The 25764-nt window shown below is 38.5% G+C and overlaps 1 protein-coding gene across 2 annotated transcripts in view; it reads left to right on the top strand.

The window, feature by feature from the left end:
• Positions 1-25764, top strand: part of LOC124232961 (glutaredoxin domain-containing cysteine-rich protein 1) — a 179795-nt gene that overhangs the window by 97750 nt on the left and 56281 nt on the right. The window contains exons 3-4 of one of the 2 annotated variants that reach the window (XM_046649926.1): positions 2475-2540; positions 13462-13686. In XM_046649926.1, the coding sequence (XP_046505882.1) occupies positions 2475-2540; positions 13462-13641 (246 nt within the window). In that variant the 3' untranslated portion in view covers positions 13642-13686. Of the gene's footprint in view, positions 1-2474; positions 2541-13461; positions 13687-25764 lie in introns of those variants that run through there. The other variant, XM_046649927.1, reaches the window with a different exon arrangement.

Below are 25764 nucleotides of genomic sequence, written 5' to 3'. Positions count from 1 at the left end.
TTTATAGGCTAGGTAATAATTGGAATGCTCTTGACAGAAAATTGCATGGAGTGAGACCTTTGGAACATGTAAATGCAGTGCCGAGCCGGGCAGGTGGAGAGCTACCCTGGTAAATGTCTCTAGCCTCAGGATGTGGGGAATCTAATCTATCCTGAAACTTGCTGGCTGGACTGCGATCCCCTCCTGCTGCCGCTGCTGCTCAGGAGCAGAGAGGGCACCATCTGATTTCCTTGTCTTGCCCTGCAGGATCTTGCTGTCGGGTTCAACAAGGACAGGGTCAGGTAGAGGGTGGGGATGTGGGTCCCTGTGGGGAAACAAGGACTTTTGGTACTGTTTCTGCTCAGCAGGTGGCACAGGGACCAGAGAACCCGTTCCAGGAACTGATCTGAAGCCCAGCCAGGTGGAGCTGTGGGTGGAGGCCACGTTGAGCGGCCACAGTTGAGAGAGGGACAGAGGTGCTCAGCTCTCAGGTCTCTGTTACAAAGCAAAATTTTTCCCACCTTAAGCACTTAGTGCACCCCCTGAGCTCTACACACCCAGGTGTCTTGAAGAGCAGAGGCTCCCATGTCTTTAGGTACATTGATGATGGGAGCAAAGCCTGCATTTTTCCCAAAACGTGGAGTCTCTTTTGGTAGTACTGATGGTGCTGGAATTATTTGGCCAAGGCAGAGCAAATTTCATGTATTTAAGGGTAATTCGGCCTATGCGTTGAATTCTAAACAACTGTCTATGACACGCTGACTGCCAAGATAAGACATGATCTGGGACAGAGATTTGTGATGGTGTCTCTGGTACATTCATTTTGTCTGGAGTCATTACAGTGTGTTTTCTTTCCCTGAAGAAAAATGGGTCATATATTCTCCTTGCTGCTTTAGCTCATGTACCAAATTCCCTAGAGGCTTTTCCCATTTTGTCTTAGTTAACTCTGAAAAGAAATAGACTGTAGCAAAAGTAAAACATCACCAGTTATTACCATGTTTTAGATTTCAGTGTCTCACTTTAGGTGCGTCATGTCTGTATTCCTAGCAAAACCACCTACAAATGAAAGACTAAAACCTACATAGATCCTCTGTGGCTCTGTGCATTCATTCATAGTGCGTTTAAATATATCAAGTCGACGTTTCTTGATGAGGGTTATACAAGATACACTGAAGTAAATGACACTCAGAACTGAAGGTTCCTGTACCTCACCACAGGGATTACCTCCCCTGTCTTAGACACCTCACCTAATCTTCAAGGTCAAGATCAAATGCTATCAACTTCAGAAAGCCTTCTCTAGCCTCAGGAAGCAGATCTTTCCCCGCTGCTGTCATTCCTGAGCTTACTCTTCTTTGGCATCACTCATTGACACTTATTTTCCATTCTACCTTGTGGGTTACTTTGATGTGTGTTTACATAGAAATATATTGTAACCTCCTTAAGAACTAGGATTTTTTTGTTTTTTACATGAGTCCTTGTGTTTTCCACCCTGCCTAGCACAAATAGAAATCCAAAAAGTATTTTTTATGTGATGATATTTCTCCCTGTCTTGTTGACTAATCAGAATGGATTCAACACCTGTGTGCTGGCAACTGTTATTCTGTGCCAGGAATATGATGTGAGCAAGGCAGACGTGGTCTCTGCCTTGGATTAGAAACAGTTACTCCAAGTTTTCCTTCTTCCTCGTCTATGGCTATACCTTGGGAAGTAGACTGGAAGAAAGTAAGAGGCTGGAAAAGAAAGGAAAATGAGGTACTTTGAAGAAACGTGATGAATTTGTTGAAAAGCACATACATTGTCCCCATTCTCATTTCCACAGTAAAGATAGAGAAATTAAAACATTGACTCTGGAGTAAGTCCTGTCCTGGTGTTCAAATTCCCACCCTGCTTCCTCTCTGGGTGACCTTGGGATTGTTATTTAATCTCACTGAGGGTCAGTTTCTGCTATTAATAGAGTCTACCACATCCAGTTAGATGACGTTGGATGCCTAGCCCACAATATGTGTTTAATTAGTGTTGGTGGCTATTTTTATTATTATTATTATCAGCTGCTGTTATCTTTACAGGCGTGAGGCTAAGGAGGGCCATGTCCAGGACTTCTTGGAATAGGGCAGAGACAGCCCAGGCTGGGAATTTGCTCAAAGTTGTCCTTTCCCGGATGGTAGAGCTGTTTTCAGGCTCCCTGAACAACTCTAAAGGATGTGCTGGAACCTTCCATATCTGGACTTAATCTGACAGCTGTGGGCTTCCCGGCACTCACCTCCAGCTGGCAGTCTTTCCCTTGTCTGCAGTAAACCTTATCTCATGAGAGACTATGTGAAAGGAGAGAGAAATGTCTTCTCCTCTTTGGCCTCTGGGCTGCAAGTTTGCTTGGATCTGAAGGGAAGAATTGTGTTCAGTATTTTGTGGGTTAAGCTTTCCTGGCTAGAACTTTGTTTTCTCAAATACTAACAAAATGGATTTTTCTTTCCCCCCTACCCTCTTCTTGTTAATAGGGTGCTGAGAAAATTTTGTCAATGAATGAATCAGGAGAACTGCAAGACCTTTTAACCAAAATTGAGGTAATTGTGCTTTTAGCACCTTACTTTTAGTAATCAAAATGTTAAACACATTCTGATTGTAATTGAGTTTTCCTAATTGAATTTCCCTCCCCAACCACCGTGTTCTTACAAATATGTAACAGGATACATGTGGCAGTTTTAATTTGATGTCACCTGCCTTTAGGTTTGCTCCAGCTAGAGTGACTATAGTGTTAGCTTCTAACAACCTCATGCTACTAGGTGAGAATTCCAATCAGCTTTGCTAGATCCTAATTGTCCATAATAGAGATGTTGATGAGGGGTTTCTAGCGAGGCAATTGTCTTTTAAGCACATTTAAATATTTCGTTTAAATTATTTTATTTTTCCCATGGACCAGCTCATCATTTCTGAAGGTTCCAGAAAAAGTTATCTCTGCAAAAGCGCACATTTTAATTTTGTTCCAATACTTACAATTACAACATGAGAGAAAAACATTCAAATATATAATGTATCAAATCAGTTTGCAACCAGGAATCCCTTAATAGTCTTTGCTAAACTATTGTATCAGCCTGTTTCTATCTATGTTAAGGAAGCTAAAATATTTTATGGTCCAACTGGTACACTTTGAGGGTGGAAAGGGGGCATTAATAATTGTTCTGGGACAGCAAACATGAACCAGGTGAACTTTCCCAGGTGAACTAGTGAACATGCTCACCCAGGATCTGTATGTCTCTACCTGCTCTTCTTGGTCTGGTCTCCTTGGCTGATCTCGTTTCTGATTCTGTACCGTTCTTTCCACTTCACTTGAAAGAAAGAACTATTTGTGGTTTCTTACTACCATTCCTTTGTGCAAGCTGTTCAGTCTGCCCAGAATGCTATTGTTTAATTCCTCATTTCCTTCCAGCATCTTCTAGGCCCATCTGCAGTATCACTTCTTCCTAAAATTATTCTGATTTCTCTCACCTTTGAATTCCTATAATCCTCTTTTTGTTGGGTGCTTATTGAAATTTTCCTCATATTACTTTTCTGTGGGTATTTGCCTCTTGTCCCAAATGAGCTATATGCCTCTTGGTTTTAGGAATCATGTTTTATTTATATTGCGATCTTGCCCAGAAGGACAAATACAATGAGGGTGTGTATTTGATAGTCTAAAACTCCTTACAGCTCAAAATCTATGTGGATGGGTTTCTTTCTTTCCTTTTGTTCCTATATTTTACTCCAATCCCGTGAAACCATTAATTTGGGTTAATGTCTATCTTTTTATTTAAGTGATTGAACTTAGTTAATGTGTATTATTATTTTCTGTGCACATTTTTAATTTTTGTAGTGTTATGTAATATATCTAATTTTGTTTCTGATTATTTTCTCTAGGCACTATATTTTTAAGAACCGCCTCATTGCTATGTGAACATTGAATCCCTTTCTTCTAACTGCTGCATACTTCTCCATGGCAGTACCGCTCAAAAGAACTTTCTTTGATGATGGAAATGTTTTATATCTATACTATCCAAAATAGTAGACACTGGCTGCATGTAGCTATTGAGCACTTAAAATGTGGCTAGTGTGACTGAGGAACTGGATTTTTAATTTTATTTAATTTTACTTGACTTAAATTTAAAGTCAAATAGCCACATGTGGCTAGTGGCCCCTGTTTTGGACAGTCAGCTGTATGGAGCCCAGCCACTATTTTTTATCTACCCCCTTTTCCACTGATGGACACCCAGATGGCCTCTAACTCCCTCCTCAGACAAACAGTGCTGCAAGGAACAACCTTGAACATGTTCCCTTATGGCTTTCTCTGTGAGGGAAAATTGCCGGATCCTAGCTTGTGCATATACTTAGTTTTCCAGGAGGTGCCAGATGGCTCTCCGGCTCACCATTCAACGCTCCCTCCTGTAGAGAAGGAGGTTTCGTATGTTTCCACATTCCTGACAATATTTTACATTGTTCTCTGATTTACAGTTCTCTAATTTTTGCCAGGATAGCAGGTAGAGAGGGATATTGTACTACTGTTTTAATTTACAATTTTCTGATTACCACTGAGTTTGGGCATCTCATTGTATGCCTATTAGATTTTTACATTTTTTCTGTAAATTGTGTGTTCTTATGCCTTGCCCATTAAAAGTCCTGGAATTGTCTCTTTCTCTTTTTTGGGGGGGGGGGGGGGCAGGTAATTTTTAGAAGATCCTTCTATATTCTAGATATTAAATTTTAGTGGGTTTTAGTCATTGCCAATATTTCCTTCCCTTTTTTTCATCTTCTTTCCTGGTGCCATTCACCCAATAGGAACCCTTTGATATAATCAAAGCCATCATTTTTCCTTATGTTTTGTGCTTTCGAACTTTTTTTTTTTCAAAGATTGGCATCTGAGCTAACATCTGTTGCCACTCTTTTTTTCTTTTTTTCCTTCTTCTTCTTCTCCCCAAAGCCCTCCAGTACATAGTTGTATATTCTAGATGTAGGGCCTTCTGGGTGTGCTATGTGGGACACCCTCTCAGCATGGCCTGATGAGCGGTGCTAGGTCCTCGCCTGGGATCCGAACCGGCAAAATCCTGGGCTGTGAAAGTGGAGCTCGTGAACTTAACCACTCAACCACGGGGCCATCCCTTGCTTTTGAACATTTATTTATGAAGTACCCTATTATCCTACATTTTCTTCCATTAACTTTATAATTTTTCACACCCAGGTCTTTAATTCATACAGAATCCAATTCTGTTTTCTTACATATAGTGGGCTAGTTTTCTAACATCATTTACTAAATAATCTATTATTTCTTTATTGCTTTGTTGTGCCAATTTTATATTATACTAAAATCCCCATATATACTTGGGTCTTTGTCTGAGCTCTCTAGTAAGTTCCATTGATCTATCTGTTTCTTGATGTACCAATATCATACTGTTTTCATTTCTGTGGTTAATAGCAACTTTTAGATTCTTATAGGGTGAATCACCCTTGTTGCTCTGTTTAAAGACTGACAATTGACTTAGCTATTCATGGACTTTTATTCTTTTGAGTCTATAATTCTTTAATTCTGCAACTTGACTAACATCACCATGCTATCTTAACATAGCCCTCCCTCTCTCTCAGCTCAAAGAATTTTGGAAAGAAGATTTTGTTCTCTTCATTAAGTCTGTCTCTTTCTACAGATGACACAAATAAGGTGCAAACATTTAAGACTATTCTTAATGTTTAAAACAATGGTATGATACTGGCTTCTAATGTTATAGGAGTTGCAAGTTGCTATAACTCCATTGGACTGCTTTTCCCATATAACAAAGCTAGTAGAGAGTTTGAAGCCACCCAAGAAAGCACTGAACTCTACCTGAGAGGAGACTGGGGTTTAAGGTAAACTAACCCAGGAAAAGAGACTAGTCCTGGAGAAGCTGGAAGAGCCAAGCAAAGCGGGTAAGGGATGCAGGATTCAGATCCAAACCCATCTCATTCTTCTGGTTGGCTTTTGGCAATGGAGCAGGAGTTAAATATTCATAACACAGGAAACACTGGAGTCCTTACCGTGTAGCAAGTAATGTTCTTAGTATCATTTGTATTAAGTCATTAAAATCTTACAACAACTCTGCAAGATGGGTTTTATTATTATCCCCATTTGACAGACAAGGGAACAGAGGCAGAGAGGATGAATTCACTTGCTCAAACCCTTATAGATAGCGTTTGATTCCTAATTCTAATCAGCCTGACTCCAAAGTTCATGATCTTAAACATGAGTCTATACTGCCATCACTCAAATTAAGTGGCATGTAGGTGTCTGGGAAATCTGACCATACATGGCAAGACCCAAGGCTTGGGTGAGAAGTTTCCTGGGAGGTGGGCAGGCTATTAGGTCCAGGGAACAGACTGGGTTTTAACACTGGGCTTTGATTAATCTTGGAAGATAGGCAAATTGGTGATAACTTTAGAGAGACACCAAGCAGATCCCAATAACTTCTAGTTTCTTGTTACTTGGGTGCTACATAGTAGACCATGACTGCTCTGGTCCTCCTAATTCAGGCTCCAATTGTCAGCAGTTATCCCCAGTGAAGATGGGGAAAGAGGCCTGGCAGTTGCGGATGGGCCCTCAGAAATGGAGTCAACAAGTAATTTCAAGTTTTCTGGTCCGAGAATCATATTTTACATCCTGCTCAACTGAAAATTGCTCTGGGAAGCTGAGTAGGCCTGAGTCGTGGATGAAGATTGTCAGTGGCCTCAGACATGAGGAGCTGACCAAAGGCAGCAGAAGCAAGTGAAATATGGCTGGACTGGAGACTTGGGTTCAATAGAGCTAGCTGCCCCAATGGGGATTCTGCTCCTGAGGCAGTGTGCAGGGGAGCCTCCCAATGAGATACGAACTCCATGTGGACACAGATTCTTGTCAATTTTGTTCTCTTCTTTACCTCTAGTGTCTAGAACAGGGATGGTCAAATAATGGGCACTCAAATATTTGTTGAGTGAATAGATGAATGAATCCTTTTTGGTCCAAGGTTTTTTGGAGAAGGCAAAGCAATTAGTTGATGAAAAAGAAAAGAAAAATTATTGTTTTATGTAGGAAAATGCTTGGGTGAAAATGATGAATGAAAACATTTTTTGGTAAAATTTATTTATTTATATATTTATGTATTTATTTATGTTAATAAACAGGCTAAAGATTAGAAGCAAAGAGGTGTCTAAGGATTCCTTCAAAACAATAACCAAGATGAATAACTGATCCTGCTGTGTCCGCACAGAGAAAGCAGGGGAGTCCTGAGATGTATTAACAAACACCTGGTTATGGCAGAGACTGGATTAAAGATCCTATACAGTAGAGAAGCTCTAAGTAAGCTATTGCCTTGCAATGCTTTTTAAAGATGTGAGAAAACATTTTGTTGTCATTTCTAGTAAGATTGCCAACACAGTGTCCATTTTCTATACTTGTTTTCTCGTAAAGCCTGATTCTCCCCTGAGGGCTGGTGACTACTTATTTGTTGTTCATGAAGAACAGAGGTAAGATTCCCAGCTACACTGAGGATGCTGGAAATGGCACAGGCTGCCTGTCCATTGGAGCTATCAGAGCCTGTCCTGACCCTCCCTGGAGAAGCGCCAATCTGGATGACAGCCTCTCTCCGTGGGGGGTGGTCACGGCATGTTCAGAGACTACAACAGCAGGCAACCACCTACTCCTCTGGGAAATCAGGCCGTGTGCTCGGTCGGCCTCTCTCTGAAATCTGAACATGTTTTTAAGTAGGTTTATGGCAGTACATCCCACTGGGCTCAAGAATCAGACTCATAGGTTCAGGCTTATACATTTAGGATTATAAGCTCCAAATTTTCTTTGTGTCTGCATTTTGTTCAGTGGCTTCTTTCCCAACCCTGCAAATTGAGGATGCTAGAAACTTTAATTATCAGGAAAAATCCTGTTTATTATCAGCTTGATCAGACAGAGAGGTGTTTATTAACAGGCACGTAACAAGTATTTGTTGAATTAAATTGTTGAGTATAGTTTAAAACAAAATACATAGAGGCGAACTGTCAGAGATGATTATATGCCAAGAGTGCACTCTGACAGTTTGTTATGTCAATTGAGTCTGCTTCATAGACAATCTGGATGATGAGGTTTATGGTCACAGAGACTCACATAAGTTAATTCCTCTTTGGTAGAATATTTAAGAGACTTTCAAGCTCTTTTGAAATAGGATTAGATGATGTGAAGTTAAAAATAAGAAGTACATTCATTTCCTGATCTTGAAGAAGACACTGAAGACTCTTGATTTTAGCATGCTGTTTCTATATTTTGTTGTTGTTAGTGCCATCGAATCCATTCTGACTCCTAGTGACCTTGTGTACAGCAGAGCGGAACCCTGCCTGGTCTTTTTGCCCCATCCTCTCATCTTCTGGTGCTATATCAGACATTGCTCCACTGCTATTCACAGGGTTTTCATGACCAATCTTTTTGGATGTAGGGGGCCAGGCTTTCTTCCTAGTTTCTATATTAGATAATGGGAAAAACTCTACATTTCTGAAATTTGAGTTTGTGCTCCAAAGGAAATCCATCTGACAATCATTCATGAGCTCCATCCTTGCATCATTGTCCCTTGTCCTTTGTTAGAGACTCAGGACTTCTTGTGTGCTTCAACTGAGATGACTGCAGTATGGAGTGGACCTATTCAAAGACCTTATGGCAGGGCTAAGGGCCACCAGTAAGAGAACAGGGACGTGTCTGCTATATCTCCAATGCCTGGCAAGTGGACAACCAATAAATATTTGTGGAATGAATGAATAAGTGAAAGAGTCTCACCCACTGAATATCTATTTTTTAAAAGCCCTTCACCAAGAATATGTGAATAGAAAGAGATGAAAGGAGGACGATTTCTCACTCCTTTTTTCTTGAATTCTACCCTAAAGAAATCGGCCTCTACCCAAACCGCTATTCAGAGGAGGAACCTTCTGTAGATTCAGGACTCTGTGTTTTATTCTCAACCAAGTCTGCATGATTTCTGGCTTTGCAGGGTGCCAGGGCCCTGAAGAGCTACCCTGGATTCCTTAATTACTTGAAGGTCAAAGTTTCTGTAGTGAACCTCTTCATTGAAAGTGGAAGTCTGTTTTATTGCCAATAATGACTATTGTTGACTTCAGTTATTCCTTCTTCTTCCAGCCTGGAACACTGCCCAAGTTTGGGGGAATTCCTTCGCTCTTTTTCCATCTTACCTTGAGGGCAAAGCTATCTACTGAGGTGCTGAACTTAGGACATAGGAGCATCTAATATAAGCCAACTGTAGTTCCACTATAACAAAAGTACTCTTTGAAGGAGATAGCTAGGAATGACTGAGTTATTTATTTTTATTAGAAGAACAAGTGGAGTGGACTGTTATGGATGATATAAGAGGAATGGGATTCCTGGAGGTTAATGGAGCACTGGGAGAGTGTTAGGGGTTGACCTTAAGACCACTCCCGCCCCTAGCCTCACTTCTGCTTTAATGGTAGCATTTAGCCTTTTAACTGTTTTAGATTTGGTGATCCCATGTAATATATTATTTGGGAAAAATGCGTGTAAATAAAGGTTGAAAATCACTATTAAAGAAGAAAGACCATGGATTTTGCTCTTGGAGGGAGGTCTCCAATTTCCAATTTTCTAATCCCCCTGTGACCTGAACATTTTTTTGCTCATTAAAAGTCTTGTTTCCTCATTTGTAAAATGAGGCAGTCTCTATCACATCAGATTAGTGTGAGAATTGGGTATAGACTCTATTTGCTCTATAAGCCATCATTTTTCTCCCATGATTTTATGGCCGAAACAGCTAATTTTTCTCGAGAATAGAAGTGGCTTCAGAATCTTTCCAACACTGTTCCAAGAAGTCAGAATTGGCGTGTGAATTGAAACACATTTATTCTCCCTTTCTTACAGTGGCAAGACCTTGCACCAAAAGGCCAAATACAGGAGAGATGTTTAACTAAAATGACTACAGGGATTACAGAAAATGATTGTGTCATGTGACCACAAACAATTTAGCTTGAGGTAGCAGATAATAAAAATCCCTTCAAATAAGGATTTATTAATGAAATAATGGCTAATAATGACAAACCTTATTGAGTGGCTACTATGTATCAAGCAATGTTCTATTCATCTTACGTGAATTAACGCGTTGAATACTCTCAACACCTCTGAGTAAAAGACAGATCTCATCAGAGCATGGTCTAGATTCTGAGGACATTGTTTTAGGTGGCCTTGGTCTGTTTGTGATTCCCTTTAAAAAAAAAAAAAAGATTGGCAACAGTTGTTAGCTCAGGTGCCAATCTTTAAAAAAAAGAAAAGAAAAAAGAAAAAATGTCAATGTAGCTTTTAGTATTTATATATTAATCTTATTTTAGGAAATCTGTTTGGACTTGTGGATAAATTATTAAGAAACAGTAGACTCATCAAATAGATTTAACATTTGATATTTTGACCCACTGAAAATAATGTCTGTAAGCCATGTTGGAGGTCTATGAATGTAAAGGAATTTTTAATGTTGTTCAGTTACCGTTTTGAATTCTCCATGCTGAGAGCCTAGTGTCTGGAGTGAGTGACGTAGCTGGTAAACAGGCGTAGGAAGCTGCCTAGCACTCACATTCATTCCAGCTTTGTTATTCTAAGCTTGTCATCACAAATATATCTTATGGGAAAACTGTATGCTATTCAAGAGTTTGGTCATTCACAGGTGTCTTGGGTTCTAGCAGCGGGAGTTGGTATTTAGTGAGTGTGCACTCTTGCGGCTGTACTGGTTATTGAAAATATTGAAACATGTTTGTACTGGTTGTTAAGATACTGAAATAGTTTATCCTGGTTGGTAAACAGCTGCTGCCCCAAGACACATAAGCATCTCTCTTCTCCCCTGTCAGCAACTCCCCTATAAGAGCTACCAGATAAAACATAGGATGCCCCCTTACAGCTAAACCTCAGAGAAATTATGAATAATTTTTTAGTTTAGGTATGTCCCATGCAATATTTGGGACACGCCAATACAAAAATTTATTTGTGGCCTATCTGAAATTCAAATTACCTGGCCATCTCATATTTTTAATTGCAAAATTTGACAACCCTTCTCCACTTGGAACCGAGACTATTTACGATCCAGCACTAATGGGTGAAGTCCTGGCCTCAGGGGCCCTGCAGTTCCTTCCTCCAGGACTGGGCTCACCCAGCATCTGTTCTGCCTAGTTGGTGCTCTTGCTGTACAAATTACTAAATATTTTTGATAAAACCTTCTGGCATAGCTCTAGTGAATGTCAAAAGTCTGTCTATCTTATATTCTTTCTAAAATTTGATAAGAACATCATTACTTACTAATTCTCTTATATTTTGCTTTTAAACTACCCTCTTTTCCATCACTGGATTTCTTTTTTACTCAAAGTTTGTTTTTTCTAAAGGCATTTTAATATTATGAAAAATAGCAAGTCTAGTACCTCGTTTTTTGGTCAATTCTTGCACAAATAAATGACAAAAAACTACCTACAAAGTAATTAAATTGCTGCACAAACTCACTCTAACTTTTGGGAAGAGTTTTGAATCTCTACGATCTTGACAGCATTCCTTATTTGTGTCATCCAGATTGGCAACCACTACTTTTCATCAAAGTAATTCTGTGCCACTAAAAATGAGGTATTACATGGATGTTGATAGAATAGCTAAGTCAAACTGTAATTGCAAGTGTGTCTTGCTATATACAGAAAATGCATATCTGAAAAGTGGTCTAGGAATACATAAATTTTAAGATAATCATGTCCTTAATGTTTATTTCCCAAAGTACATTCCATAAGTTATTAATAATGAGAGAATTATAGCTGTTTTGTGGGAAAAGTGTTTCATAGCATGTATACAGGGGAAATGGTGGGTTAAACTCAATTAATCAGGTTCCTTTTTAGTTGGATTTTTTAAGACTTTAATATGTTCAATTGTGAATCTCCTGAGAAAAGCTATGCATATGTGTATGTTAGGTACGTTTATCTGAGTGTGTTTCTGTGTGTGTATCCACATTTCCCAATCTTATTTTAGTAATTATTCTCTTCACAAAGCTGGCTTTTAAACATTGCTGCAAACTCCCATTTTGCAAATCAGAAGCTTGGAATTAAGTCACTTTTCTCTTTGTATTCATTCTGTAAAGGCTCCTAATCTCCTCCCAGCTGATGGATGCCACTAGTGGACTCTGGCAAAGGTTCTATGCTAAAAAAAAAAAGCAATCAGAAGTGCATATGAATAATTTTCAATATATTATCCTCAACACACTATGTAGTTATTTTTATTCTACTGTTACTTGAGGTAGAAAGGCTGATAGCTACTGTGAGAAGTTTTATAGACTTGGGTAAATGTCTTGAGATTTCTATTCTTGTTTCCTTAAATATAAAATGAGGATAATGATGCTTGAATTATCTGCTTCACAGAAGGTCTCTGCTTGTGTGAAGGGAGGGATGAGGGAAGATTCTATTCTGTAATGCATTTGAAAGTGCTTTTAAAAAACAAAGTGTTATTCAAACGTGCATTACAACAATGGAGCTTCAGTTGATAGTGGCTCCTCCACACTTCAGCTTTTAGGTTTCTGATTTTCCAGACTCACTATTAGTGATACTATCATATAAATGTGGGGGCCTGGAGTTGGCCACCCCAAGATATGTCTCTTTGACATGAGGATTATTTGGGGCTGGTTACTTTTAATAAACTGCAGACAGGAAGGAGGCTCTGAGGAGTGGAACTTGCTTGCCCTTTGTTAGGAGACATTTACATTGTAAAGGAAATCTCCATCTGTAAAGGTGTCTCCCTCTCTGTACCAGGAAGAAGAGGGGGATGACCTTATCTCTAGAAACTCTTAATGCCAAAGGCAAGGACTTAAATCTGCATTTGTTTACTGTACTTTTGGGGTAATCTCCCATGATCGCCTCCCCCTCCACCCCCAACATCCTCCTTTGTCCTTAGCTGAAGATTATATTTAAGGTGGGATCTTCAGCCATTTTGGCGAGTTGCTCAGCTTGCCTGAGCCTCTCCCATGTATACATGTTATAAAGCTTTGTTTAATTTTCTCCTGCTATTCTGTCTCATGTGAATTTAATTCGTTCTCTGGCCAGAAGAACCCAGAGAGGGTAGAGAAAATGTCTTCCTCCCCTACATAAACAAAGACATATAACTGTTAAGAGATGCTAAAGGGAAAGTTACAGTGTTTTCCCTTAATGTAAGTAACCAGTTCCTGAATTATTTGTTTTGTAAATATGTGTTTTCATATGATGGGTTTCCAGCCTTTCCAAACCAATCTTGTGCTTTCAATAGCCATCAATGGGGCAATGAAGGAAATTTCAGTCAGCTTTTCCCCTGGATCTAACATATGAGTGGGAGGTGATTTCATGTCCATAGCCATATTGTGCCAATATTGTTTTACGACTACCCACAGTTCAGAAGGACAGAAGGGCTGATTGAGTTGTTCACACTAAAATTTCCTCTCCTCTCTTGTCCCCCTCCACCCTCTACAGAGAGTGCAGCATCCACACGAGTGCCCCTCCTGTGGAGGCTTTGGCTTTCTTCCATGCTCCATGTGCCATGGGAGCAAGATGTCAGTGTTTCGAAACTGCTTTACAGACTCTTTCAAAGCCCTGAAGTGTACAGCTTGCAACGAGAATGGTCTTCAGCGCTGTAAGAGTTGTGCTCGTTAGGCAGAGCTTCCACCCAGGGAAAGCTTCATTTTGTTAACTGAAGGCAGTAATTTGGTTTATACTTTTTTTTAAAAGAAATGGTCATGTTTATGGATTAATCAATAAACTTTGTTTATTACAATTGCGTTTGTTTTGAATTTTGCTGTGATTATTTTCATTAATTTAGTAAATAAACATCTATTTAACAACTACTATGTGCCAAGCCCCATGCTAGACTGTGGTCTGTATAATTGGAATTTGTGGCCTATCCAGTACCATCACAAGATAGCCAAATTCTGATTCCCTAAATGTGTTTGACTTTCTGAAGAAAAAACAAAATATATCTAATGATGCCTATTGTAATGTTACCCTATTGTCTAGAATGAGTTGATTCAAATCTCTAGAGGCATGACTTGTTTCTATGTGTGCCTCAGCTGCAGGGAAAGAGCGATCTGTGGATAGTGGGGAAGAATATGATCATATTTATACTTAGGCAGTAGAATTTTTTAAAAAGCTATAGCATAGTCTTGGAGCTGATGATATTGATGATAAATCATTAATGTTATCAGATGGATTTCTTGGTGATGATACAAAAGTTGTCAAAAGAGTTGTCTGGGTTTGTTTTTTAAACATCTGTCTTGTGCTATTGCCATTGAAAGTGCTCCCAAAAGGTGCTAGCATTGTCGTCTTGAGCTGGACATGAGAGCACTATGTAGATTGAACACGTACTAGGCAATGTTATCACCTGTGCTTCTGACCAACCAGCTATATATTGGAGGTTCCCAAACCCCCTCTTTTGGACTTGATTAATTTGCTGGAATGGCTCAGAGAATTTAGAGACACATTGTACCTACTAGACCACCAGTTTATTATAAAAGGACATAACTCAGGAAGTCAGATGGGGCAAGGTGTGGGGAAGGGGCAAGGAGCTTCCATGCCCTCTCCGGGCACGCGGCTCTCCCCAAATCACCATGTGTTCAACTCAGAGGCTCTGCAAACCCCATCCTTTTGGGTTTTTGTGGAGGCTTCCTTACATTCACATGATTGATTAAATAATTGGCTATTGATGATTGATTCAACCTCCAATCCCTCTCCCCTTCCCAGAGGTCAGGGAGATGGGACTGAAAGTTTCAACCCTCCAATCACATGGTTGGCAATCAGCCCCTATCCTTAGATGAGTTCCAAAAGTCACCTCATTAACATCACAAGAGACACCTTTATGCTCCCATCACTTGGGAAATTCTAAGGGTTTTAGGAGCTCTGTGCCAGAAAAGAGGATGAAAACCAAATATATATTTCTTATTATAATTCCAATATCACACAAAGGAAAGAAATAGTGGAGAGGCCAAAGAGTTGAGTAGAGATTTCAGCAGCTGCCTGTGTTGCAAAGTCAGAGTTTGGTGTTCAAGTGGTTAATACAATGAACATTTCCTTGAAATCTCAGAAGGGCCCCATCTTTATTGTAAAGCCAAGGAGTAAGGACTATGTTGTAGAGCTAAGGGAAAAGCCAAAGAAAACTTGCCCTTAGAAGGCCTAAAACCAAGCATCCGTGGTGTCTTTTAGTATTTGATTGCCTGTTAGGACAAAACACTCAAATAAGCAATAGCAATGAACTTCTTGAATATGAAAATCTACAGCTAACCCAACACTTAATGGTAAAATATTAAGTACTTTTCCCCTAAAATCAGGCTGTGGGCATGAATATTCACTTTTATCACTTCTATTCAGCATTATGATAGAAGTCCTAGACAGTGAAATAAGGCAAGAAAAAAAGTCACAAATATTGGGGAAAAAAAAAGCTCATTATTTATAAACAACGCCATTTTGGTGTAGAAAATCCAAAAGAATCTACAGACTATCGAACCTCAAAGTGAAGTTAAAATTATTGTATTCAAGGTCATTATACAAAAATTAGAAATACAATACACAAGCAACAAAAAATCAGAATATAACATTAAAATAATACAATATAAACTGCTATCAGAAAGCATCGAGTACATGGAATACCTTTTACAAAAGATATATAAGACTTCTACATTTACAACTACAATGTAGATTTGCTGAGAAGTTATAGAAGACCAAGAACATGGAGAAATGAACCATGTTTATGGATTGTAAGACGACATTTTAAAGATGTCTATGGTTTCAATGCAATATCAATTAAAATCTCACTAGACTTTTTGTAGAATTAGACCTATAATTCTAATTTATATGAAAATGCAATCTAGAGTATCCAAGACAATTTTGAACCAGCAGGGTAAAACAAGGATAGCAAATACACCAAAGGAAAGAATGGAGAATTCAGAAATAGATGCATGCATTGAAGCCAACTAATTTTCAAAAAAGGTGCCAATACAAGGCAATGGGGAGTGGAAATTCTTTTAAACAAATAGTGCTGGAATTACTGGATTCCTATATGGAAAAAATGACCTTGAAAATTACTACTACTACTGCCACTGCTGCTACTGGCATCTAGTGGCTAGAGGCCAGGGCTACAGCTAAACATCCTACAAAACACAGGACAGCCCCTCCCCTCAAAAAAATAATCCAGTCCAAAACATCAACAGTCAAGATTGAGAAACTCTGATCTAAATGTTAAAGCTAAACAAGGAGAATATCGTCACAATCTTGGGGTAGGCAAAGATGTTTTGAATAAGTCACAAGACACCGAACTATAAAAAATGATCTTAACTGGACTTAACTAAAATGAAAATCTCCTCATAAAAAGACACTTTAAAAAAAATGAAGAAGGAAGTGACAACAAGGAGAAAATATTCACAGTACAAATATCTGCAGTCTGATATCTGAAGACTTGTATAAGGCCATATAAAGACTCTGAAAAATCAATAATAAAGACCATTTAATAAAGAAGTGGGTAATAGACACTTTACAAAAGGAGACACATAGATGGCCAAAAACAAAGGAAAATACATATCATTAGTCATCAGGGGAATGCAAATTAAAACTGCAATGTGATATTACTACATAATATTTAGAATGGCTAAGATTTAAAAAGACTGAAAATACAAAGTGTTGGGTGTAGGTATGGCACAAATGGAACTTTCACACATAGCTAATGAGAATGTTAAATGGTACAACCACTTAAGATAACCATTTGATGGTTTCTAATGAAGGAAAACATACACTAATTGTATGCTCAACAATTTTACTCCAGTTATTTATTCAAGAGAAATAAAAACATATGTCCACATCGTACAAGAGTTTCATGGAAGTTGTGTTCATAATAGTCAAAAAGTGGGATAATCTCAAATGCCCACAGACGGGAGAATTCATAAGCAAATTGTGGTATATTAATACAGGGGCACACCGCCTACTAATAAAAAGAAACAGCTATAGATGAACATGGATGAACCTCAAAGATGTCATGTAATTATATTAAGCCAGACACAAAGGCTATGTACTATATGATTCCATTTATATGAAGCTATAGAACAGGCTAAAATTAATCTATACAATAGTTGCCTCATAAGCAGCAGGGGCAAGGGGCAAGGGACAGGAGAAGGAAATTAGATATGACCAGAACTAATACAGTGGTCCAAGTTAGGGTTCATTGAGAGTACATTTCCCCTCTGTCAATAAAGGAGAGAAGAATTTCTTGTATCAATAAACAGATTCTCATCACAGCTCCAACATGGTTCTGAGATTCTATTGTGTAGTAGAGCCTATTCAGAAACTTCCTCACTACTCAGGCTCTAGCTATGTTTCTGAAAATCCAACCACAGTCCCAGTGGCCTCCTTGTCTGAGGTACAACCAGGAGGGAGAATGACAATTGTACACGGGATTCTAATTTTCAGGCCGTATCTTGAACTCTGGGCTCGAGGACAAAGCCAACTTTCAATTGTGTTCATGAGGAATTTGTTTTGGTTTCTGTTTCTTATGCGTTGGCATGGAATTAAAGTGTTGTGTTTTCTGCTGATTATTTGTGAGCCACTAAAGAAGAACATTATGGAAGAGTAATGAAATTTAAAAGAAAAATCTCAAGCATCTGGTAGAATTGCAGAAGTTAATGACTGTAATAAGCTCATAATAGGCTGTTTAAACATAAATTTGTGTTAACTTTCTGAGAGAAGTTGGTTTAGACACTTCACATCTATTATCCATTTCCATTTTATAAAATGTAAATGAGAGATCATTATACTTACTATATTTATCCGACATTGTTGTGACGTGAGATTAATTAGAATATATAGGAAAGTACTTAAAAAACCCAAAGCACTATACAGAGGCATAGAAAATTTCATATTTACCATGGAAGTTATGCATCAGCAATGTATCTTTTTATTGACCAGATAAGGAAACAAACTAACATTCAACGGACACCTTCTGTATGCTTGGTTTTCTGGACAGTATCTTGTTTATTTTTTGTAATACTGTGGAGAAACTGTGATTCAGAATGTTAATTAATTTTCCTAAAGTCTTGAAATTTGTTAATTTGTTGTATCTGTAAATTTGTTAATTAATTTTCCTAAAGTCTTGAAATTTGTTAATTTGTTGTATCTCAAGTGTTCCTGTGAGCTCCCTTCATTTCTGTTATAAAGTGGGAAATGAGTCAAGTGAACAACAAACTCGCTCAAAGAGAAACACATACATATGCAATGGAGCTGGAATGAAAAGAAAGAAAGGTCTCTCCTGTGCGTCTGTGCTCTCACAACTTCATACAGTCCTCTCTGCAACTCGCCATTTATTTCAAAAGCCAGGCAATGCTGGCTGTTGGCGAAGGATACAGAGTAATGCAGTCAGGACTAGGGCTGGTCCATGAATGCGCTTTTAAAAAAGACTAAAGGAGGGATCTTACAAATGATACATACCTAGTAAATATAAATACTTATTTTTTAAACCTTCTTGTCATCCCAAGGGCTTTTGTTAAAAGGTAAATGATTGGTATATCGATTAGAGTTTTGTCTGGTCTTTCATGTACAAGCCTCACATGCAGCAAAGAAGCTAGTCTGGAACTCTTCAAAGTGGAGTGAAGATTTAAAGACGATTTTGGCAAGCATCTGAATGTAATATCCTTTTAGATCTGGGGGATTGTTTCTTGTGATCTTTTGTAGTTTTCTCACCCACAATAATTTGACAGTAATTTGGTTTCTTCAGTACTTTACAAAGTTATTTCTAAGGCATTAAACTTAGTGTTCATAGAATAAATGTCTTCTCTTTGCTCTCATATTTAACCAGTCTGTATATTATTTAGTTATAACAAACTGTTACACTTAATTAAAATTAATATATTTGTTATGCAATTATATATATCATTCTAAACACAACTATAAGGCTAACAGATTTGAGAAGAACCAAAACTGACGAGATATACATTTGTCTGCCAGTAGCAGAAGTATATAGGCAGATTAGAGTGTGTCTCCTGGTTGCAAGGATGCAGCAGGCAGAAGGAATGTATTACAGAGGGAGTGGGGAGCATTTGGCAACCCTGAAAGTATGTGAGGTGCAAGTTGACTAAGGAAGCTTTAGCTAACTTATGTGACCATAATAGAATCCAGGGGCACTGTTGATAATATGCTCAGGGTTATTCATCATCACCTTCCTCACTACCTTTCTGCTCCATCAGCAGCTGGCATTGCTGAGCTACCAGCATTTCTAATGCATGCTGTGTTTGACCTGCAATGTTTGACCAGAGACTCAATAGCTTTGGAAGGTATGTTCCTCTCTGTAAGGATAAAACACTTCCACACATGTCGCTTTTTGTGTATGGCTTATTTCACTTACTGTAGTAATGTCCGCTGTTATGACCTCACATATATGTGGAATCTAAAAAAGTTGAATACATGGAAGCAGGGAGTAGAACCGTGGTTGCTGGTGCAGGGAGGTATGGAAAATAGGGAGATGTTACAAAGGGCACAAAGTTGCAGTTATGTGGGATGAAGAAGCTTTAGAGATCCAATGTACAGCATGACAACAATAGTTAATAACACTGTATTGAATACTGGAAATTTGCTAAGAGTAGATTTCAGGGGCTCTCACCACACACACGTAAAAGCAATTCTGTGAGGAGATTATGTTAACTAGCTTGACTATAGTAATCATTTCACTATGTATATGAATTCATCATGTTGTGGACCTTAAATACATACAATTTATATTAAAAAATAAAATAAAATAAAAAATTTGAAAAAAGAAAGGCACAATCTCATTGAACATGCTACCGCAGTATACTGCTTTACTGGAAGCGACTGTGCTGGGTTTCTATCCAGAAGAACCCTTCTTCAGAGAACCACTGGCCTCTTTGGAAATTCGTTCACGAGAGAAAAGTTTTTTTCAACTATGGAGGAGTATCCATGTATCAAAGCATAATTCCTTTAAGAAAAGAAAGAGCATCCATTCTGATGGAAACTTTTTGTTCTGGCCTTATTCTGAACTTTTAAAACTTTTTCATTAAACCTAGCACAGAACACATTGGAAAACTCGCAGTGCATGATTTGGTGGCAAGGTGACTTTTAATGGGAATTTAGCTTTCATAGAAGAATGTAAGATGTCCTGAAAGCATTGCTTATATGTAGCAAAACTGAAGTCTACTCTTAATGTTAATCAATATCTAGAAAATCCATATTGATTCTCTGTACGACATATGCCTCATTTCACATTCTGTGCTTTTAAGTTGTTACCTCTTTTCTCTATGTCTTCTGTGATCTTAACCCTTTTCTGCCCACCACCTTGTTGGAGGAATATCAATATAAATGTTACTCAAAACAGAGTACTCAAAATAGAGGTACACATACCAGTTAGAAAGCAAAATGTTTGCACAATATGGAAAATGGTGCCAAGTGCATTGCCTATTTATTACAATAGAAGAAAAATGTTAAGACTGATGGAAAATAGTGATCTTTAAAATATTTTCCCTATACATTATTGGTGGCTTTGGTCCATATTTTGCACATTGTATATTTTTGTGTGTTGCTTTGCATTTGATGATTGAAGACATTGTGAAGCCTGAAAAGCCCCTCGGAGAAGCACTGGGACAAAATCTAAGGTGCTAGTTTCTGGAGACAAGATGCCACTTCATTGCTCTGAAGTTTACAGATTTGCTCTGACCTTTACAGGTCTGTTTTGAGTCATTTCCTGTCTGCTGTAGATTTCACCTGGAGACAGAATTGTCAATATATCTTCTGTCACCTTTTTGTTTCCTGGCTAGAAAATATTATAGCATGCTTTATTCTTAGGAGAGAGAAATATGTTTGTTTTTCAGAACATTCTTCCCTAAGGTAAAAGTCTCTGTACTCTGTAATTTTTCCAGTAGTTGTTATGAATCCTTTGCTGTTATAAATAGGTGAGCAGCCATCAGTAGCTGTGTTATCTCTTCCCAACGTTTTCTCCTCTTCCGATTTTCTTCTCCTTCTGGGTTTGAAGAAATAGGGATTTGAGGAAATAGGGGAAGATTTTTGAACCTTTTTATGAAGTAGAAGCACTTCAGCTTGTGAATAAAATATTTAAGTTTATTAGCAATGTGATTGTGATAAGTAATTATAGAAAACTCCCCAGGTTTCTGGAATCAAGACTAACCATGTGGTACTCAGTCAAGAAATATATGAGACATTGTGAGTGATATAAAAAGGAAAATAATGTGGCTTTGTCCCCACTGTGACTGGAGAGATAAGACATGCTATAGATAAAAAGAATGCACACTCTGTCCTGCAGGTTATTGCTTATCAGATGTCTGGGAAAGACACTAGATGCCATAGGAGAACACGGGAGGCTGCTTGGGGGACTTAGCTTGAAGCAGTGCCTATGGTAATGGCTAGAATTTCTATAGGCAAAAATGTGGGTGAAAAGTCAGGGCCCAGCTATGGAATCAAGTGGGTGAAATGGAATGTGCTTAGGGCAATGCCTGGCAGATGGCAAGCATTCATGACACATTCCAAACGATCCCAAAGATGATGATGATAGGCGATGTATTATTGTGGTTAGGAGCACAGGCTCTGGATTCTGATTATCTAGTTTGGAATCCCAGTTCTGCCATTTACCAGCTGTGTGACTTTAGGCAAGTTTCTTACATTTTCTGTGCCTCAATTTTCTTATTTGTAATACAAGAGTAATACCAATACGTAGCTCATAGAGTTGTTAAGAGGATTAAATTAATACACATGAAGTATTTATTTTGGTACCTGCCACAAGGATTAGAGATAGTTTGGGAATAGATTGTAAAAAACTTTGAAAGCGCAGGACTTTTGAATTCATCCTGTAGGCAAGGGATGTCTTTTCAGTCAAGTTATTTATTCTATGAAACATTGGTTTGGAAAAAGAAAATAATTGTATATTAAAAGAAGTGAAAGAGTTGGGAAATAAACGTTTAAGAGTTTAAGGTGCAGGGGCCAGTTCTGTGGCTGAGTGGTTAAGTTTGCACACTCCCTTCGGCAGCCTGGAGTTCAGCGGCCAGGGGTTTGTGGGTTCGGATCCTGGGCGCAGACCTTTGCACCGCTGATCAAGCCACGGCGTGGCGGCATCCCACACAGAGGAAGTAGAATGACCTACATCTAGGATATACAACTATGTACTGGGGCTTTGGGGAGAAAAAAAAATAGAGGAAGATCGGCAACAGTTGTTAGCTCAAGGCCAATCTCCTCTCCAAAAAAAAAAAATCAATAAGTTAGAGTTTAGGGGGCAGTATACACTCTTAACTGACGACAATATATGGTGCTGCCTTTTGCATAATCAGGGTATATAAATGTGGGAACCAAAAGGTAGAAGTAGGAATGGATCCTCTAAGCATTACTCTTATATTTTGACTCAAAATATTTGTGTTTCCCATTCTCAAGATGTTGGGCTATTAACATCTTAGTATTCAAAGGAGGAGTGCCTCCATCAGGAGCCAAAACAATGGTCTGTTGAACTGGAAGTTGAGACTTCCACAAGGCCATTTTTAGCTTCTGATGACACCAGACCTACAGAAAAACGGTTCCTGTTTGGCTGGCTGATTGATCCTGTTTATCAGTGGAAAATAGTATTAGTGCTGCACTACGTGTACAGGAAGGAGGAGCTCTGGAACCCAGGCAGTTTCTCAGACACCTTCTAGTACTGCCACATGCAGTGATAAAGGGTAATGGACGATTACAGTCCCACAAGAAAAGCAGGGCAAACAAAATGTAAGATAGCCTGGAAAGAAAGTTTTGGATCACCCTACTAGGAAAAGAACCCGGTTCACTGAGGTGCTGACTGAGGGTGGACTCAGCATGGGATAAGATGAGGAAGAAATATGTGAATACAAACCAAGCTTCATGACCAGTTGTAGAAACACTGGAGAGAGTAGTTATTAGTTATCTATATGTTAAAACTTTCCCCATTATCTCTGTATGTGTCTCTATATGTATCAGTAAACCTCCGTAGTTTCTTCTCTATCTCTTCATCTACTATTTTTCACAGTGTGGAGTTGATAGTTAACTTTATTACTGAGCCCATATTTAACTTTAACTTCATATCAAAACCTCATCAATGATTGTCAGCCATGGTCTCTTTCTGGGTCAGCTCCATTCCTCTTCTTGTTCAGTTACAATTTCATTTTGATACCTAGGGGTAATCTGGGTTAGAACCAAAGATTTGTGGGTTCTTGTTGTTGGGGGAGATATTTTCAGCAAAGCATGTAGCTGATTAGAAAAAAATGTTTTGACGTTAGGCTAGTTTACCGCTGTGCTTTGGAGAACAGGCTCTGGCATGGGGAGGGTGAAATAAAAAGTATAGATTTGGTTCCTTTACTGTGGCCTGGACAGGAATTTGAAATAGTAAGTGTATCCCATTAAGAAGAGACAAACAGCAGTCATCAAACTGCAGGTGGGTCTTCAACAGTGACTTCACGTGGCTGTGAAAATCATGTCACTTGTGGAATAATCAGAGATTAGCTCAGGGAAGCGGGGCCCCAGGATTCTGAAAATCTCAGGGCTTGAAGAAATCTTTAAGTGAGAGATATTTGCTCTCTGCTAATAAGGAAGGTGGAGATTTGAGCAATTGCTTGGAAAAATCAAAGTAATGATACAGTAGGTTTATTCTAGCACATTTTCTTTGCATATCTGAGTAGTAGGAGTGATTTTTGATGCATACAATTACTTACTTTTGAGTATTAAATTTATATATGATCATTGCAGATTTTTTGTCAAATAAAGAAAAAACCCCAGCACAAAGTCACATTTTGATGTTATTTCCTTCAGAACTTTCACCTTTGTTTCTATGAACTGTGTAAATTTAGATCACTTTTTTCCCTCAGTTTTATAAAGTATAATTGACAAACAAAAACTGTATATATTTACATTGTACAATGTGATGTTTTGATACATACATGCATTGTAAAATGATTACCACTCTCAAGCTAATTAACTTCTCCATCACCTCACATAGTTATCATTTTTTTTTGTGTGTGAGTGTCACTTAACATCTACTCTCTTAGTAAACTATAGTATTAATTACAGTCACCATGCTGTGCGACAGATCTCTGGAATTTATTCATCCTGTGTAACTGAAACTTTGTTCCCTTTGACCAACTCTTCCCCTTTCCCCTAACGCCCTCTAATCCCTAGCAACCACCATTCTACTCTCTGCTTCTGTGAATTTGACTTTTTTCGATCCTAAACATGTGTGAGATCATACAGTATTTGTTTTTCTCTCTGATTTTTCACTTAGCATAATGTCCTCCAGGTTCATCCATGCTGTCATAAATGACAGGATCTTCTTCCTTTCTAAGGCTTAATTATATCCCATTGTATGTGTGTATATATATATATACACACATCACATTTATATATACACACATATATATGTATATATATAAATACACATCACATGTTTTTGTCCATTCATTCGTCAATGGATGCAAGTTTCTTCCATATATTGGCTGCTATGAATAATGCTACAATGAACATGGGAGTGCAGACGATCTTCAAGATACTGATTTCGTTTCCTTTGGATATATATCCAGAAGTGGGATTGCTGGATCTCATTGTGGTTTTGGTTTTCATTTTCCTGAGGATTAGTGATGTTAAACGTCTTTTCGTATAATACCTGTTGGCCCTTTGCATGTCCTCTTGGAAAAAACGTCTATCCTGGTCTGTTGACCATCTTTTAATTGGGTTATTTGTTTTCTTGCTATTGAGTTGTTTGAGTTCATTTTATATTTTAGACGTTAATTCCTTATCGGATGTGTGGTTTGCAAATGTTTCCTCCCACTCCACAGGTTGTCTTTTTACGCTGCTGATTGTTTCATTTGCTGTGCAGAAGCTTTTCTGTTTGATGCTCTCTGATTTGCCTATTTTTGCTTTTGCTGCCTGTGGTTTTGGATCATGTCAAAAAATCATTGCCCAGATCCATTTGAAAAAGCCTTTTCCTTACATCTTCTTCTAGTAGTTTTACAGTTTCAGGTCTTATATTTAAGTCTTCAATTCATTTTGATTTGATTTTTGTATATGGAGTGAGATAAAGTTCAATTTAATTCTCTCTTTTTTTCAGGTATGCTTGTTTTTGGTGAGGAAGATTGGCCCTGAACTAGCATCTGTTGCCAATCTTCCTCTTTTTTTTCCCCCTTGGCAAAGCTCCGGTACATAGTTGTATATCGTGGTTGTAAGTCCTTCTAGTTCTTCTATATTAGACACTGCCATAGCATGGCTTAATAAGCAGTGTGTAGGTCGGTGCCCAGGATCTGAACTGGCAAACCCCCAGCCGATGATGCGGAGTCTACAAACTTAACCACTACGCCACCTGGCTGGCCCCCACCGTTTTGTTCTTTCACATATGGATATCCAATTTTCCCAGCACCATTGGTTGAGGAGACTGTCCTCCCCCCGTTGTGTATTCTTGGCACCTTTGTTGAAGATAATTGACCATAAATCTGTGAATTCATTTCTGGGCTCTCTGTTCTGTTCCCTTGGTATATATTTACAGCTGTTTTTATGCCAGTTTCATGCTGTTTTGATTACTATAGCTTTCTAGTATATTTTGAAATCAAGTGGTGTGATGCTTCCAACTTTGTTCTTCTTTCTCAAGATTGCTTTGGCTACTTGGGGCATTTCATGGTTCCATGTGAATTTTAGGATTGTTTTTTCTATTTCTATAAAAATATGCCATTGGAATTTTGTTAAGAATTGCATGGCCTGGGTCCACACCTGGGTGTGTGTGGTGCCTGGGTTCACAGG

Source organism: Equus quagga, unplaced genomic scaffold (assembly GCF_021613505.1).
Source record: "Equus quagga isolate Etosha38 unplaced genomic scaffold, UCLA_HA_Equagga_1.0 146_RagTag, whole genome shotgun sequence".
NCBI classification, from domain to species: Eukaryota; Metazoa; Chordata; class Mammalia; order Perissodactyla; family Equidae; genus Equus; species Equus quagga.
The sequence above is the reverse complement of the archived record's forward strand: the minus strand, read 5'-3'. Positions and strand labels throughout refer to the sequence as shown.